At 42.5% G+C, this 17,017-nt stretch overlaps 1 protein-coding gene and 1 gene segment (V, D, J or C); both read right to left on the bottom strand.

Annotated features, from left to right (window-relative positions):
- The window catches only part of LOC116836979 (T cell receptor alpha chain MC.7.G5-like), an 83,107-nt gene extending 67,512 nt beyond the window's left edge, over positions 1-15,595 (bottom strand). Inside the window, 1 exon segment of the C gene segment in view lies at positions 15,544-15,595. Coding sequence covers positions 15,544-15,580 — 37 coding nt within the window.
- Positions 1-17,017, bottom strand: part of LOC116829666 ((Lyso)-N-acylphosphatidylethanolamine lipase-like) — a 124,220-nt gene that overhangs the window by 99,546 nt on the left and 7,657 nt on the right. The window lies entirely within an intron of this gene.

Below are 17,017 nucleotides of genomic sequence, written 5' to 3'. Positions count from 1 at the left end.
CTATCTATCCATCCCCATCCACCCCCTCTATCTATCTATCCATCCCCATCCACCCCCTCTATCTATCTATCCATCGCCATCCACCCCCTCTATCTATCTATCTATCTATCCCCATCCACTCCCTCTATCTACCTATCTATCCATCCCCATCCACCCCATCTATCTATCTATCTATCCATCCCCATCCACCCCATCTATCTATCTATCTATCCATCCATCCCCATCCACCCCCTCTATCTACCTATCTATCTATCCCCATCCACCCCATCTATCTATCTATCCCCATCCACCCCCTTTAGTTATCTCCATAAACACACACCTAGCTGCACAATAGGAACAGCAATGGTATTTTTAACCCTCTAAAACGTCATGAGACCAGTTAGTTTGTACAAAAGTTGCCTTTAAAATAAAGCTTATTTTTCCCAGGGGGTCCTGGATATGGTTTAAGTAAAGTAAATGAACCTATCACAGCTGTTGAAATAAATGTCCACTTTGAATTCCCTGACTTGTGTCATTACTGCTGATTGGCTGTAACAAGAAGGATAATGGGACTAAATTCTTCTCACGTGTAGCTCCATTCAGATCAGTCAGTTTAATAAAGAGGTGAGTTTAGCTCAATAAAATGTAACTCGTCCCCTCCTTGAAGAAATAGAATCATAGGAATAACCAGAGTGGATAAGACCATCTAGCCCAGGCTCCAGCAATAACTAGAACTCGCTATCTCAGGGGAACGTACAAGAGCCCTGACGTTGGGGGTGGTGCAGGAGTCTGATGTCTCTCCCTAACTTCACATCTTTTAGTGGCTGGCGCATGCCCTAAAGCTAGCAGATTTATAGCTCTGTTGGATTCCCCCCTCCCCAATGTAACTGCCCATGGTCTCGTTGGGTGAGATTTTCAAAAGTTTCAATGTGAGCTAGGCAACTAACACCCGGGGATTTTCAATTGCATATAGGCACCTAAATGGTGCAGATACATTTGAAAATCTCACTCATTATCCATGTATGAAGAAGTTTTTCAAAGGCACCTAATGGATTTAGGAGCATTCGTTCCATAGCAAATCAATGGCATTTATGCTCTTAAATACCAGAGGCACTTTGAACATCCCCGACAATAATCAATGAAATGATATGCCAGGGTTGGATGCAATAACAGGGGAGAAGTCTCAGTGTCTCATGAGGCCCCTTCCAGTCCTCTATTCTTAAATATCCAATCATGTCTTTAAAAATCCTGTCAAGCTCAATGGTATCATGTGGCAGTGAGTTCCACAGGCTAATTATGTGTAAGTATTTTTCGCTCTTTTAAATTTGCTGCCTGGAGTGTTTATTGAACTGCCTCTTGTTCTTGCCTTATTAGACATATTGAATAATATTCCTATTACTTACTGGGATTCACTACTAGCTTTGTTCCAGTTCCAAAGGTGAACTTGAAGTTGTTATTACTCACAGTAAAAAGAACCTTAACAAAAACCATGCTCGCCACCTCTGTAAAGCACTTTCCAGAGCTGACACAAATGAGTGAACCAACAGAGTTGGGCAATCAGATACTACAATCACAGGCATAGTGAAAGAAAGAAAGGAAGAAAGAAAGAAAGAAAGATTTTCTAGAAGGAAGGACAGCAAGACATCCAGAGAGAGGGAAGAAATCAGACTATAGAGAAAGAAATATGGAAAGACAGAACAGAAAGAAAAAACGATTCCCTGAAGGGAAGGATGTCTGTCTAGATAGATCCCAAGACCAGAAAGGCACAACTGTGATCATTTAGTCTGACCTGCTGTATAACACAAGCCAGAGAACTTCCTCACAATAATTCCTAGAGCAGAAGTTGAATGGCCTGTGTCATACAGGAGGTCAGACTCAATGATCACAATGGTCCCTTCTGGCCTAGGAATCTATGAGTCTATTTGTCTATCCTTCCCTTTGGGAATCCTTTGTTCACTCTGTATTTCTTTCCCTCTCTTCTGGAGGGGAGAATGGATGGGTACATAGATGGATGGATAGATGCATGGACAGATGGATATGTGACCCTAGAAATGAGACTGAGCTTCAAAGACCAAAACGGATTTTAAGGCAAAGAAATTACTTATGAAGGAAGACAAGTTACTCGGTCTGACAGACAATTTCGTGCCAGAGCCAAAGCTGAGCTTGAAGCCCCTCGAATCAGTATTGACACAGCATTTCCTGCCAGCATAAAAACCCTGCAAAGTTCTTGGCCCCTTTCCCCAGACACGGGTAAGAGACATGATAGCAAAACCCAAAGGTCTAACTAGAATCCCTTTGTCTACGAATTGCAAGGACAGGATTGAGGGGCAGTCGCAGAGCTAGGAGGGAGGGGAATCCCAGTTCTGGGGTAGCAGAAAGCTGTGGGTTGGAATTGAGGGGCATCCGCAGAACTGGGAGAGGAGCAAAGGGTTGTGGGTCAGAAATGAAGGGCATCAGAAAAGCATAGGGGGTGAGGGGGGAACTCAGCTCTGTCCAGCACTGAGTTATTCTCCAGCTCCCAACATGTATGAACAATAGACATGCTCAGAAACTCACGAATTCAACTAAAACCAATGGCTCAGACGTCAGCCCGGGCATTTACTGGGTGCTACAAGGAGCCTTGGTCCACTCCCAAAGGTGGGGGTTTATCGCCAACATTCACAATGTTTCCCACTGCAACAAAAACCCTGACAGCACTGACTAGGAACTGACCTCCCTGGGCAAGGACTGGGGTGGAAGGTGCTGCCCCCCCACCTCAGGCAACGTTTCCAATTATATTAGACACAGATACCAAGTGGGATATTGAAAGGAACCTAAAGGATGAGAGCTCCCAAATCCCCTGGGCTCCTTTGAAAATCCAAACACAAGAACATATGTCAGTAAATAGATAGCTCTGCAGTGTGTGAAGTGGAGTGGTCCAGATGCTAGCCAAAGGGCTTGGGAAATCCAGCTTCAAATTCCTGCTCTGCCATGGACTCCTTTGGGCACGTCACATGCACTCTCTGTGCCTCAGTCTCCCATTGGTGAAATGGGGACACTATTTCCCCACCTCAGAATAGTGCTGTGTGGCTACATACACTAGATTCATAGACTCCAAGGCCAGCAGGGACAGTGTAACACAGGCCAGAGACCTGCCCTCAAATCATTCCTAGAGCGGCTCTTTTAGGAAACCATCCAATCTTGATTTGATGGAGAATCCACCATGATACTTGGTAAATTGCTCCAATGAATAATTGCTCTCATCAATAAAAAAAATTGGCCTTATTTCCAGTTTGAGTTTGTCTAGCTTCAGCTTCCAGCCACTGGATCACGTTAAACCTTTCTCTGCTAGTCTGAAGAGCCCATTATCGAATATTTGTCCCCCATGCAGCTACTTACAGACTGTAATTAAGTGATCACTTAATCTTCTCCTTGTTAAGTTAAATAGATTGAGCTCAAGTCTATCACTATAAATGTGTTTTCTAATCCTTCAATCATTCTCCTGGCTCCTCTCTGACCCCTCTCCAATTTATCAACATCCTTCTTCAATTGTGGCCACCAGAACTGGACCCAGGATTCCAGCAGCCGTCGCACCAGTGCCAAATACAGAGGCAAGACAATCTCTCCACTCTTACACTGAAAACAGGGAGCTGCTCAGATGGCACAGTAACGGGGACCATATATGGATCTTAATTTTTTTTTTTTAAGGCTGGGGGCACCATCAGGACATGCAGTTGACCTTCTGTACCACACAGGCCATAGAAGTTCACTCAGTTATCCTTGCAGTGATTCCAGTAACGTGTGTTTGACTAGAGCATGTCTTCCAGCAAGGCTTCCAGTCTTGAGCTGAAAACTCAAGAGATGAAGAACCTACCACTGCCCTTGGTTTAGATTGTTCCTGTGGTTGGGTTATAAAAATTGTGCCTTTTTTAAAAATTTGAAATTGTTCAGACATTGGTTTTTGTTCTGCCTTTCTCCACCAGAATAGAAAGCCCTTTAGTGCCAGGGATTTTCTCCCTGTGAAGGTACTTAAACATCAGAATCAATTCAGAGAGAGAGAGAGAGCGAGAGATCTAGCTGTACCACACTAAGATGAGTTCTACTCTAGACACTTCTGCTGGTATAACAGTTTTTGTTAGAAGTGTGATTTCGTACGAAAGGCCTAGCATGGACAGTCATTCTAGTAAAGAGCGTGTTTGCCTGGATATCTTATTTTGTTAGGGAAGCCGGTAAAGCCGTAAATCAAGAGCACTCCGCTAGCAGGTTGTGCTGGTGCAGCTGTTATCAGTTTAGCGATCCTCGCTAACACCCATAAAATCCTCTGCTGCTCTCATCAGGTCCTGAAAGACCAAATGCTCGTTTTTAACCAAAAAAACTTTTCAACGGCAAAGCAGAGCACTTACTTGGTCTAACAGACAATTCAGTCCCAGAGTCAAAGATTAACCTGTATGTCCCTGTGCCAGTGTTCACACAACATTTCCTGTCATCACAAAAACCTTGCAAATAGCTGCACAGAACTCAGCACCTAAAGGCTGGTGATAAGATCCCAAAAAAACAGAAACTGTCTTCGTAGGACTGAGTAACATCAGCAGAGCTGGGGTGTGGGCCCAGGGCTGGCACAGCAGGGGCTATGGGTTGGGACTGAAGGGCACTGGATGAACTGCGGTGCAGGGGGAACCCAGTGCTGGGATAGCAGAGGGGTACAGGTTGGGATTGAAGGGCACTGGATGAACTGGGGTACAGGGGGAACCCAGGGCTGGGATAGCAGAGTGGTACAGGTTGGGACTGAGGGGCATCGGATGAACTGCGGTGCAGGGGTAGCCCAGGGCTGGGATAGCAGAGGGGTACAGGTTGGGATTGAGGGGCATCAGCAGATCCAGGGGATGGAGAAGAAAGCCAGGCTTGGAGAGCAGGGGGCTGTGGGTCAGAATTGAGGGGTATTGGCAAAGCTGTGAGAGAAGCTGAAGCCGCATCCAGCACTGAGTAAATCTCCCATATCCATTAACAAAAATAATCACTCCCCAAACATGTCAAAAATGGACAGTCTCAGAAAGTCACAAATTCGACTAACGCCAGTGACACAACTGTGGGGACTTACCGGGTATAACAAGGAGCCTCGTCCCATGCCCAAAGCTGAGCTTATAGGTACTGTCTTTCACACAGTGTTTCCCACTGCAACAAAAACCCTCGCAGAGAATAGTACCTGCCCCCATGGAACCGACACCCATAGGCCAGGAATCCAGGGGCACAATGCTGCAGCCACTATCCACCCCTTGAGCAACATACCCCATGGCACTGGCTATCAGTATAGGATGGGATTTCCATAGGGCTCGACAGAAAGTAAGTACCTCAAAGTCTTGGTGCCCTTGAAAATCCCACCCATCAAAATGAATGATAGATATTATCTATCTATCCCCACCCACCCCTCTATCTATCTATCCAAACACTAATGCAGCAATAAAATCAGCAGCTGTTTTCAAGAGGGTCTTGAAGACTAAAAAGACCCTTGTATCACAGAAGTACCCATGAAGGCAGAGCACTTACTTGGTGCAACAGATAATTTGGTCCCTGAGCCAAAAATGAGCCCATATCTCCCTGTGGCAGCATTCACACAATGTTTCCCTCCATAACTAAAACCTTGTGAATATGAATAGATACCTATCTCATAGAACTGGAAGGGATGTTGAAAGGTCATTGAATCCAGCCCCCTGCCTTCACTAGCAGGACAAAGTACTGATTTTTGCCCTGAATGGCCCTGTCAAGGATTGAACTTACAATTCTGGGTTGGTGAGGGGAATGATGCACAAACCACTGAGCTATCACACCTCTCTTGGCTAAACTGAGTACTTCAAGGTCAGCAATCTGATTTTAAACACCAGGCATTTAATGAGGAGACATTTGTTCTTAGGTTTGAGGGACATTGGCAGAGCTTTGTGTGTTTGTCGTGAAGCCTAGGACTGGAATAGCAGGAGGATATGGGTCAGGATTGAGGGGGATTGTCAGATCACAGGGCAGAGCCTGGGGCTGGGATAGCAGGAGGCTACAGGTCAGGATTAAGGGGCATTGGAAGAGTTGGATGTGGCGTAAATATCCCAGGGCTGGGGGTTGTGGATCAGGACCAATGGGCATTAGCTATGGTGTTGGGAGGTACATTAACAGGACCATTCTGGGTCTGTGTTGAGAGATGTTCTGAGAGCTGTTCATAACGTCTACCCTCAGCAGAGTGGAATCTAAATTGAACTTTCTCACTCTCCTTTTCCTGGACACTAATTTCAGCCTCACACTTAAAAGGAAAACACCTTTAAAAGCCCAAGCTGCAGCCCAGTTTTCAACTGGGAAAAAGTGGGTTTCTGTCAAGTAGGAAAGAAAATCAGCTACACTTACGGGGCTTCACAAGAAGTCTCGTCCCACTTCCAAATGTGAATGTGTTGCCATAGTTCACACAGTGTTTCCTCCCCCTACAAAAACGTACGCTGTTCTCCAGCCCTTGTCAGGAAAATGCCCCCAGTGGAAATATGATATGAAATGTTGATATTGTTCCACATAATGGACCAGATTCTTAGCTTCTGTAAATCGATGTAATTCCATTGAAGACAATGATGTTACACTAATATACACCAGTGAATTTATTTTGTTATTTGTCTGGTTACATCTCCCTGATTTTCTTTAATAATTGTACATTAGAGCAGGGTTCTAAGAGTCAGGACTCTTGAGGATTTACCCCAGCTCTGGGAAAGGAATCATGTCCTATGAGGTGGAAGGGGAGGGTTAGAATTCTGGGTTCTAGTCCCAGCTCTGGGATGTGAGGAGACACCTAGTGATCAGTGTGGAAGGGCTGGGAATCAAGATTTCTAACTTCTGCCCTCAGTTTGGGGATGAATTATGGGGTCCAGTGGTGAGAGAAACATGGGCTGGGAGTGCAGACACTTGGGTTCTAAACCCTGCTCGATGAGGGAGGCCTTGAAGATTAGAGCAAGGGAGGGGGAATCAGGACGTTAGTGGCTCCTCACGTAGTCTGACATCTTTCTGTTCTTTGTTAAACATAATTAGGTGCAATGGGGAAGATTCTTTGAATGATACTAAAGGTAGGTGCCCAATGCCCATGGACTTAGATGAGAACTGTGTTGGCGTTTGTGTCTTGTGCATAAGAGAAGCCTAATAAAATTAACGACCAGTTCAACCAACTCTTTTGAAATGAAATTCACCTTTTTAAAAAATGGGTCTCAATTAAAAAAAACCAAAACACACTTACTTAGCCCCACAGTCAATCTCGTTCCTTTCCCAAAAGTCAATTTCTCGTTCCCAGTTTCACAGAGCAATTTGCACCACAACAAAAACACCAGCTGCCACTCTAAGGAGCACGAGCTCTCTGTGAATCTATTTATGCCCAGAATTTTCTCAACAGGAGTCAATTTTAAATCAGAAATAAAGTTATTGTAAATTGATGTAGCTTCTATGACTTGGAGGGAATTATGTTGGTTTACGCCAGCTGAGAATCTGGCCCATTGTTTTATCTGAGATACATTTTGTTCTTAGATAAAATACAATATGGGACAATCCCTCAACTGTTGTAAATCAACATAACTCCCCTGAAGTCAATGGCATCGTGGGCCATAATTTTGAAGATATTAGGTGCCAAAAATGCAGATCTGCACCTAACAGGCTTCTCAAAAAATTTCCACTCCAAAATATCCTGAAATATCGTTTATTTTTACCCACCAAACGCTGAGTGAAAGGAAAAGCACTTACTAGGTTTTGTCAGTAGCTGAGTTCCACCTCCAAAGATGGGTTTGTTCGCATCATTAGTCACCCAGCATGTACCACCATAACAAAAACTACTAGGCCATTTCTCACCTATATCACAGTGTTATTTACTCCTATAACCATGTATAGCTTAGATTTGTGTATTGTTTATAGAGCTGGAATGTAAATAAATTTGTAGGAAATTTTGAAAAAAACATATTTCCCCAACTTTCCTGCCCTTTTCTTTAGTTTTGTGTTGCATAAACAAAAACTAAATACTTTTGATTTTTAAATACCAATTTCCATTTAAAAAGAATTAGTGTTCGATCACCATATTTTATTTACCCAAAGTGAAAACGTTTAGCAAAAAAGGTAGTTTCCATGTTTTTCATCCAAAAAAAATTGGAGTATTTTGATCAAAATGAACATTTCAAAATTTTAATTTTTGTGCAAAGGCAGCTTTCACTGGGGAGTCAGGGGAAGGGTGCTGCTTCAACATTGTGGAGTAGGAGTTGTTATTGCAGCAGTACTTACGAGCTCTATTCAGGAACCAGGACCCATGGTGCTAGGTGCTGTACAAACACCCGACAGAAAGATAATTCTTTCCCATTGCGCTTACAATCTATGTACAAGACAAATGGTGGATATACAGACAGTCCAACAGGAAAGCACAAGGAAGCAATGAGACAATGTTCAAAACCACCTCTGGTATTTGCCTAACCAATTCCTATTAATTTTATCCAAAATACTTGGGTGACTTTGGAAATACCATTTTAACTGTTAAACTATCCCACAGAGTATCAGTTCTTCACTTCCTGTGCAGAAGATCAAACCAAAGGAGGAGGGATAGCTTGGTGGTTTGAGCATTGGCCTGCTAAACCCAGGGTTGTGAGTTTACTCCTTGAAGGGGCCACCTAGGCGACTGGGGCAAAATCAGTACTTGGCCCTGCTAGTGAAGACAGGGGGCTGGACTCGATGACCTTCCAGGGTCCCTCTCAGTTCTAGGAGATAGGAATATCTCCTATATTTGGGGGAAGGGGGGAAAAAAAAGGCCAATAAGCCATGTTCAGCCACATTCGCCCTCAAGCTCAGCTTTGGACGATTCATAGTTCTTCTGCTGGCCCCCTCTGCACAAAGATGAATTTCACTCTCCCAGATTTGCCATCCTCAGAGGAGACCTGGTGTTACAAATGATACAAGACAAGAGCTGATGGAAAGATTTAAAAAAAAATCATCCTGAATTGGGATGAAAAGCCATTCCAAAAGTTGTGTGAAATGAAATTCCATAAAATAATTTGTTTTGGGTCATTCAGACGGTTTTGATTTTGAGCCTTTATTTTCAATTTTTTTAATATGAAATGAAGTAAACTTCAAAACAAAACCTGGTTTCATGATGAACAATAAAGGGACACTGTGCTGTTTTTGAATATTTTTCTTTTCTTTTTTTTTCAAAAATGAACTTCAGCGAAACCAGCACATTTTCATGAAAAAATCTGGTTTTGTCTAAATTGCATTTTCTGATGGAAAAACTGCTTTGGTTAAAAAAATTTCCAGCCAGCCCTGCTTCAGAAGCCATACAATAGGAGAAATTAACGATGGGAACTTACTTGGAATGACAACCAGTCTAGTTCCACTGCCAAACACCAGCTTATTGTACCCACTTGTGGTCCCACAGTGTCTCTGCCATGACAAAAATCCATCTACTGCAGAGGCCAGGGGGCATGTTGTGAGATAGAGTGCAAGGAGAAAGGCATGCTGGGATTTTCAAAGAGGCCATTGGAATTCAGTGGGATGCAGGTGCTCAAACCCCTCAGTGATCCCTGAACATCACAGCATGAATATTTTGACCCAGACTCTCAGCAGGTGGAAATTGTCACTGTTTCATTGACTCCAGTGGAGCCACACCAGTTTATTCATAGACTTAAAAAAAACTAAAGGCATCCAAGTCCCAAAGGTTGCTTGAAAAAGCCCAGTTTTAAGCTTTCTCTGCTTCAGTTCCCTCATCTGTAAAATGGGCACAATGATACTTCCTTCTTCCCTTTGTCCACTTGCACAGTTAGCTCTCTGAAAGCAGAGATTGTTCTAATGTGATTTTACAGCACTCAGTAATATGACACTAGGCTTGCCAACCCTCTGGGATTGTCCTGGAGTCTCCAGTAATCAAAGATGAATCTTTAGTTAAAGATTATGTCATGCAATGAGACCTCCAGAAATATGTTCAACCAAAACTGGCAGCCCTACATGGCGCCCTGATCTGAACTGAGCCTCTACTAAGAGGGGCTCAGATACTAGACCTATGAGGACCTCTAGCTAGAGAAGTAGGGAAATAGTAGACCCCCGTTGCTTGACCCAGCTAACATGAGAAGTGGACAAACCTGTGGTGGATGTTCTACCATCAGGAAGAAGCCTGCCATGGTCCCAGCAGAGGGAATTTAATGGATCTTCCATTCTCAGCCTCCCATTGTGCCAACACCATGAGTAGCCACAAATTGGCTGTGGTATTTTTATACAAACTCTCTAGCAGCAACAAAAAAACAAGCCACTTACTTGGCATAACAAGGAGTTTGGTGCCTGCTCCAAAGGTGAGCTTTGCAAAGCCACTTCCCAAATCCACACAGCAACACGCTTCCTTACAATAACAGTGAAGAGACCGTTTCCCTTCTACCAGATGACACATGAAATCAGGATAGTGCCTAATGCAGAGATCTAGATTGCTTGACCAGGTGTCCAGTCTAGGGTAACTTGAGGCAACGACATGGAAGTTAACAGAATTGAGGCTCTGGCTCTCAGAGTCTGGTTGGACAATTACATTTGGATCCAACAAAGGGTAAAATCAACTCCTGGAAGCACTGTGACTTTTTTTCCTGCTCAGAAATGACAGTGATCAATGCCACCTTAAAAAGATTAGACAGATACTCCAGCTCTTGTCAAATCCTTTCTGCCCCTTGAGTGTTTCCCTTAATTTCTCACTCCTTCTGCTCTTACATTTTATTTTTCACTTTAATAACAGGGAATTATGCCTCATTTCCAAAGGGATTTGATAGGGAGTTAAGTGCCTAATTCTCATTGGCTTTCATAGATTCTGAGGTCAGAAAGGACCACTGTGATGATCTAGAATATGAACCAGGGAAATTTCCCCAAAAATATTCCTGTTGGAACTAAAGTAGTAAGAACTGGAAGTCCAACTCCCTGAGACATTTTTGAAAATCCCACATAACGTTCCAAATACTTACTTGGCTTTACAATTAGTTGTGTCCCAGATCCAAGGATGAGCTTCAAGTTATTGTTACCCCCAGTGATAAAACCCATGACAAAAAGACTGACCTCTAGTCTTCTTAAAAACCATTGATGCTCATATTTTCAAAGCTACCCCAGGGATTCTGTGGCCCTGTTTTCAATTAATACAAGTTAGGTTTTCAAATCTATTAGATATTTATGAGCATATCTTGGATATCATCACCTACCAGGTTCCACACTCAATTTCGTCCCGCTCCCAAAGATCAGTTTCCAGCCTGTTCCCGAAGACACACAATGACACATCCAGTAACAAAAACTAAGTGCAGTCACTGTGCAGCAGCAGCAGTTTGAATTTATGGCCCTTGGGATGTACACATGAATTTTACCTTCAAAGAAGGTTCCAAAAGAAAAAAGTATAGTCCAGGATCTCATCTTATAACAGAGCAACCTGTGACCAATTGACCTACCTACCTATCTAGGGGTCCTCATTATTATAGTAACTGATCACTTCTTATAATTTAACTTACTTCAGCTATGTTGTACTCTACAAACTCTAGGGAATCAAACCCACTTTCTACTGGGTGACAGATATTTATTTAATATAATAACTATAATCATTTGTACTGCCCACAACCACGCATTCAATTAAACTACGAAAGCAAAACCACTTACTCGGTATTACAGAGAGTATTGTTCCTTTCCCAAAGATGAGCTTTGTGTTGCCTCCTCCATAATTCCCACAGCAACACAGAGCCTTGCAATAACCATGCACAGGAGACCAAGCCCTTTGCTCCACCATGGAAGACTCATCACATCCCCATTTTTGTTCACAAAAGGCCTGATCCACAGGCCACTGAGATCTTTGGAAAGAGTCCCATTGGCTATAATCGCTTTTAGATCAGGCCTATAGGAAAGAAGGGGAAACTCACCATGTAACATTATTAATCATTTTACTTCCATAGTGAAATGGAGTATTGATCCATAAACTCACTGGTGGCACATCCCAAACCTGATAGAGCATCTTGAAAACTCCAGGACAGGAGTTATGTTAAAGTAATGAATTTCTATTTGTCTATCTGCCTGTCTATCTACATAGAGAGATTTAGATATCCATTCGTATAGCACTCTATCCCCCACCTAGCTAGCTAGTTAGCTGGCAATCAGTCTAGATAGCTAGATTTAGCTCTCTATCCCCATGCATATCTATCTATCTATGTATCTAGCTAGCTAGCTGGCTAACCAATTTGTGAGACTGCCTCCAGTACCTCTGAGTTTGAATATCAATCAGATTATTACTCTGTACATACCATGCAGCACAAAACCACTTACTTGGTTTAACAGAGAGTTTGGTTCCCTTTCCAAAGATGAGGTTAGTGCTGCTTCCCCCATAGTTCCCACAGCAATACACAGCCTTACAAGAACCGTATGTGAGAAAGAGGGAACCTATCCCTACACAGAGAAAGGCTTTCTACCTTTCCATCTTTGCTCATATAACATAGAAGATTAAGGACCCAAGGATCATGAACTGCTTTCTTTCCTTATAAAATGGAGTTTAGGCCCATACAACAATTACTGCCATGTCCCCAAACCGATTATAAATTCAGTGTTACGAACATAACTCTTCCTTTAGATTTGTCACAATGAAGTGAAGTCCTAAGTGAATAGATACAGAATGATCTCTGCTTTTTTGTCCATCCTTCCTATCTCTCTCTTTGTCTCTCTATCCATCCATCTATGCCAATATACCCCATCTATCTGTCTGCCTGTCTAACAACAGATTTATTTATCTAGCTCCCTATCCCCACTCATAATCCATCTATAGCTCTAGGCAATGATGCAAAGATTATCACAACAGTATCTGAGCAGCTCTGGAAATTCCTAGCTCATGGCATGTAGGTTGCAGTTATAGAAACTCTATTAACACTGCACCACTTACTCGGTTTTACAGAGAGTTTCGTTCCCATTCCAAAAATTAGTTTAGTGCCGAATCCTCCAGAATCCTCCCAGCATCTCATAGCTTTACAAGAACCGCAGAGCGAGAAGAAAGAGCCTTTTCCTGTCCAGTGGAAGGCTCCCTGCACTTCCATCCTTGGTCAAGTAATACAGGAGGGTTAAGGATCTAGGGCCAGAAGTTTAAAGGTGTTTAGGTAGCTGAAGACAGAGATAGGCACCTGGTGGGAGTTTCAAAAGAGCCTAGTTGCCCAGTTCAAAGGTAGTTGGGTACCGAGGTGCTTTTTGAAGGCTGCCCTATCAGTACCTTCAGGTGCCGAAATACCTTTGAAAATCTAGCTCTATCTTACATTTGAATTTTGCTACTGTTCTAACCTGATGAAAGAAAGAAAGAAAGAAAGAAAGAAAGAAAGAAAGAAAGAAAGAAAGAAAGAAAGGTCTTTTTAGCCCGAGAAATTTCTATAATAATATTGTTTAACCTCAAACAAACAGAAGTGTTTAGAGAGAGAGAGAGAGAGATAATAAGCTTGCCATCCTGTAGTCTTTACAAAAATCAGAGTAAAGGTAGAACCACAGTAACTTTAGTGGGGCTCACTGAATTTGCTATTTTTGCAAGATTTCAAAGGAGGCTACTGAAGAAGACTCATAGATTTTAAGGTCAGAAGGTACCAGTGGAACATCCAGTCTGACCTACATGGCACTTCAGTGGGAATTGGGCACCCAACTCTCTTTTGAACATCCCAGCTCCTTTTCACTGTCTGCTTCTCCTCCTGAATCTAGTCCCAGAAACAAAAGCAACAGATCAATAAAAAGTGAGACAAATAAAGAGAACAACCAAGCACTTCTTCATAGAAAAAAATATTTTGCTGTCCTCATCCTTGTTACTTACTTGGTTGGACAATCAGTTTAGTGCCAGAACCAAAAATCAACTTCTCTGATCCTCCTTTATATGGCACAGTGATTTAGAGCCAAGCAAAAACTCCCTTTGCTTACTCTAGCCTTGTAACCTGCCTTAAGAGGGATTTCAATTTTGGGGGCAAAGTAGGTTCCTGATGATTTTGGAGAAGCTCTTGAGCTCAGGTGAACTGTCACTTGAGTCATTGATTTCAGTGGTGTCACATCAATGCACATCAGCTGGGATCCCACCCCATTGACTCATGGGCCTATGATTGGTTTATACCAACTGAGGATCAGGCCCCATTGACTGTGGAGCTTTGGCTGATTTCCATCAGCTGGGGACCTGGCCACTGACTCCAGTGGAGCTCAGCCCAGGTTACACCAGCTCCAGAGATTCCTGCCAATATCCCCACATGGCTGGAATCTTTCTGGACCAAAATGGTTGAAGGTACCTACCAGGTTTGACCAGCAGTTTAGCTCCCTTTCCAAAGATGAGTTTGTTCATGTTTCCTGAATACGCACTGTGAGGATCCCCCTTACAAAAAGGGTCTATACTGAGTCACTGCTCGTTTCCTAGTCCCTCCAGAAACCTGCTGTGCATCTCACACCAACTCCTTGGTGATTTCACGATTGTCTAGCCACAAACCAATTGTGTACCATGGAATCATACACTTTAGAAGTGCAAAAGGCCTCCTCAGACATCTATCTATCTATCCATCCGTCCATCCATCCATCCCCATACACCCCATCCATCTATCTATCTATCTATCCATCCCCTTGCACACCCAGATAGATAGATTAGATAGATAGATACCATATGATTCTGCCTTCTATGGTGAATTCATTTCTAAGTCTTAACTACTCTAGCCTCTGACTCCCTCCCAGCTATTTAGGGCTTCTCTCTAAGCAGACCCAAGGCAAGGAAGTATCATTCTGTCCGTTTGATAAATAGGAAAGTGAAGTACAGAATGAAGAAGAAACTTGCCTGAGTTCACACAGGAATTCTGTGGCAGACCCAATGTAGTGTTTCAACCCTCTATTATTTAGCACCACGGGAAGTGTGTCTTGGAACAATTATGGGGGGACAATAGAAAGAGGCCAATTCACAGTTGCATGTTTGGTTTTGTGCTCCAGACCATTCGGATCTACATCCTGAGCCAAGGGGAATGTAAATTGATAGCTAGCCCTGCTGCCTTTGTGAGGAGGGACATGCTGAACCCAGGAGTCCTGAGCCAGGGTCAGTTTTTTACCCCTCAGACTAACCCTCCTCCCACCTCTCTAATGCGTGTATATGGCTGCTGGTTTTATATGGCCAAGGTGATCCTCTACAGCTTCTACTTAGGAAAGTTTTCCTGCTGAGTTTCAAGCATTTGAAATCCTCAAAGAACTTTTCACTATTTCAAAATAGCATAATAACCCCCCAACACACACAACCCGATCAGTATCATCATACCACACATCTGTGCAGTAAGGAACTCATTCGACCCAAACCCAGTATTTTAAATAACAAAAGATAACATTGTATTTTGGGGGCAGATCCTCTGCTGAAATCAATGGAGATACTGTCATAGATTCAGAAGAGACCATTGTGATCTTCTAGTCTGACCTCCTGTCGAGCACAGGCTAGAGAACTGCCCTAAAACAATTCCAAGACAGATCTTTGAGAAAAACATGCAGTCTTAATTGACAGTAGCTGAGGATCTGGCCTCTTTTCGTCTGAATGATATTTAGAGACACTCTTTTCCCTACTGGACTCACTCGGGTCTACGGAGAGGATGGTCCCACTCCCAAACATGAGCTTCTCGCCGTATCCTGCATTATCACTGTCACAAGAACCTTTACAATAACTGCTCATGTAACTTTTTGTTGCTCTCTTTGAACCTACATTCACAGCCGTTCCACCACCGTCTCAGTGCAGTGGAAACTTGAGATGAAATGCTGGCCCTATTGAAGTCAATGGCAAAATTCTCAGTGACTTCAGTGAATCTAGGATTTGATCACTGGAGAACGGAAGGGTAGAAGGTGCTGGTGATTTTCTGAAAAATTAAAATCATGTTCACTCTGCAAGGTTTTGAAAAGGAATATTTTTTCATTTGTTAAAAATTTTCCCCAAAAAGTCACTTTCAATTTTTGTTTTGATATTTTCAGAATTTTGTTAGAGGTTACAAATTTCCTTTTCTTTTTACTTCTCTCTATTTTTTCCTTTTTTATGTTTTGTGAATGACAGAAGAGAGATAATGATGATAAAACAAATAACCCAGAAACCAAATGAGAAAAACAAGAAAAAAAATTTTGTTTGTTTTTCCAATTTTGCTGATTTTTTTTTAAGTTTTCAAAAAACATTTTAAATAATTTTACCAGCTCTAAAGATAAAGGATTCTTTGCATGGAATGTTCAAAAATGGCTAAGGAAATTTTGAAAATCTTACCCTTAATTAGTAGTTGCTGGGTAACATTTTCAAAAGCACCTAGCTACCTTAGGGGCCTAGATCCCATTTCCAAAAGTGACTTAGGCACTTAGACAAAGTGGCTAGAGTTTTGTTGAGTCAACTTCTGTAGATAAAAGAGACAAGCTTTGGTGTTTCAATGAGCCTTAAACACCTAAGAAACTTTTAAAACTGAACCTTAGGATCTTAAGTCACTTGGTGCTTTGAAAATTCTACCTGTTGACGCCAAAATGTTCAGATAATTACCTTGGAAGAATTGCCAACCCATAGACCATCCAGTATGGCTGGTATTTTCAATAGGGTTTAAGGGAGTTTGAATCATAATGAGAATTCAGAGCCTAAATGTATCTTGTGACTTTAAAATTTTTCCCCGTTAGATTAAAAAAGTTTTGTTTTACTTACTTGGTTTAACATTCAAAACAGTTCCTGATCCAAACACAAGCTCCCCATTGCCATATGTCACACAGCCACAAGCCCTTCTACAAAAACCCACTTTCTGAGTGACGCTTCTAAAATAATCTCATAAGTAAATAAATCTTATGGCTGGGATATTCAAAAAGCCTAAGGGAGTTAGATACCCAAATTCCACTGAAATCCCCATTGAAAAGACCGGACATCTTCTCTCTGGCTCTTTTCCCTATCTAAAAAATGGATCTAAATATCTTTCGTCTGTCTCTCTTATCTATTTTAGGGTGGGGATTGTCTCTCTCAGTGAGCCTGGCACAATGGGGTACCAGTCTTGATTAGTGCATCACTGGGGCTGAGTGGATAACTATTCTCTTGTCC

Source organism: Chelonoidis abingdonii, chromosome 14, assembly GCF_003597395.2.
Source record: "Chelonoidis abingdonii isolate Lonesome George chromosome 14, CheloAbing_2.0, whole genome shotgun sequence".
NCBI lineage: Eukaryota > Metazoa > Chordata > Testudines > Testudinidae > Chelonoidis > Chelonoidis abingdonii.
Note: the sequence above shows the minus strand (reverse complement) of the source record. Positions and strands in the feature narration are given on the sequence as shown.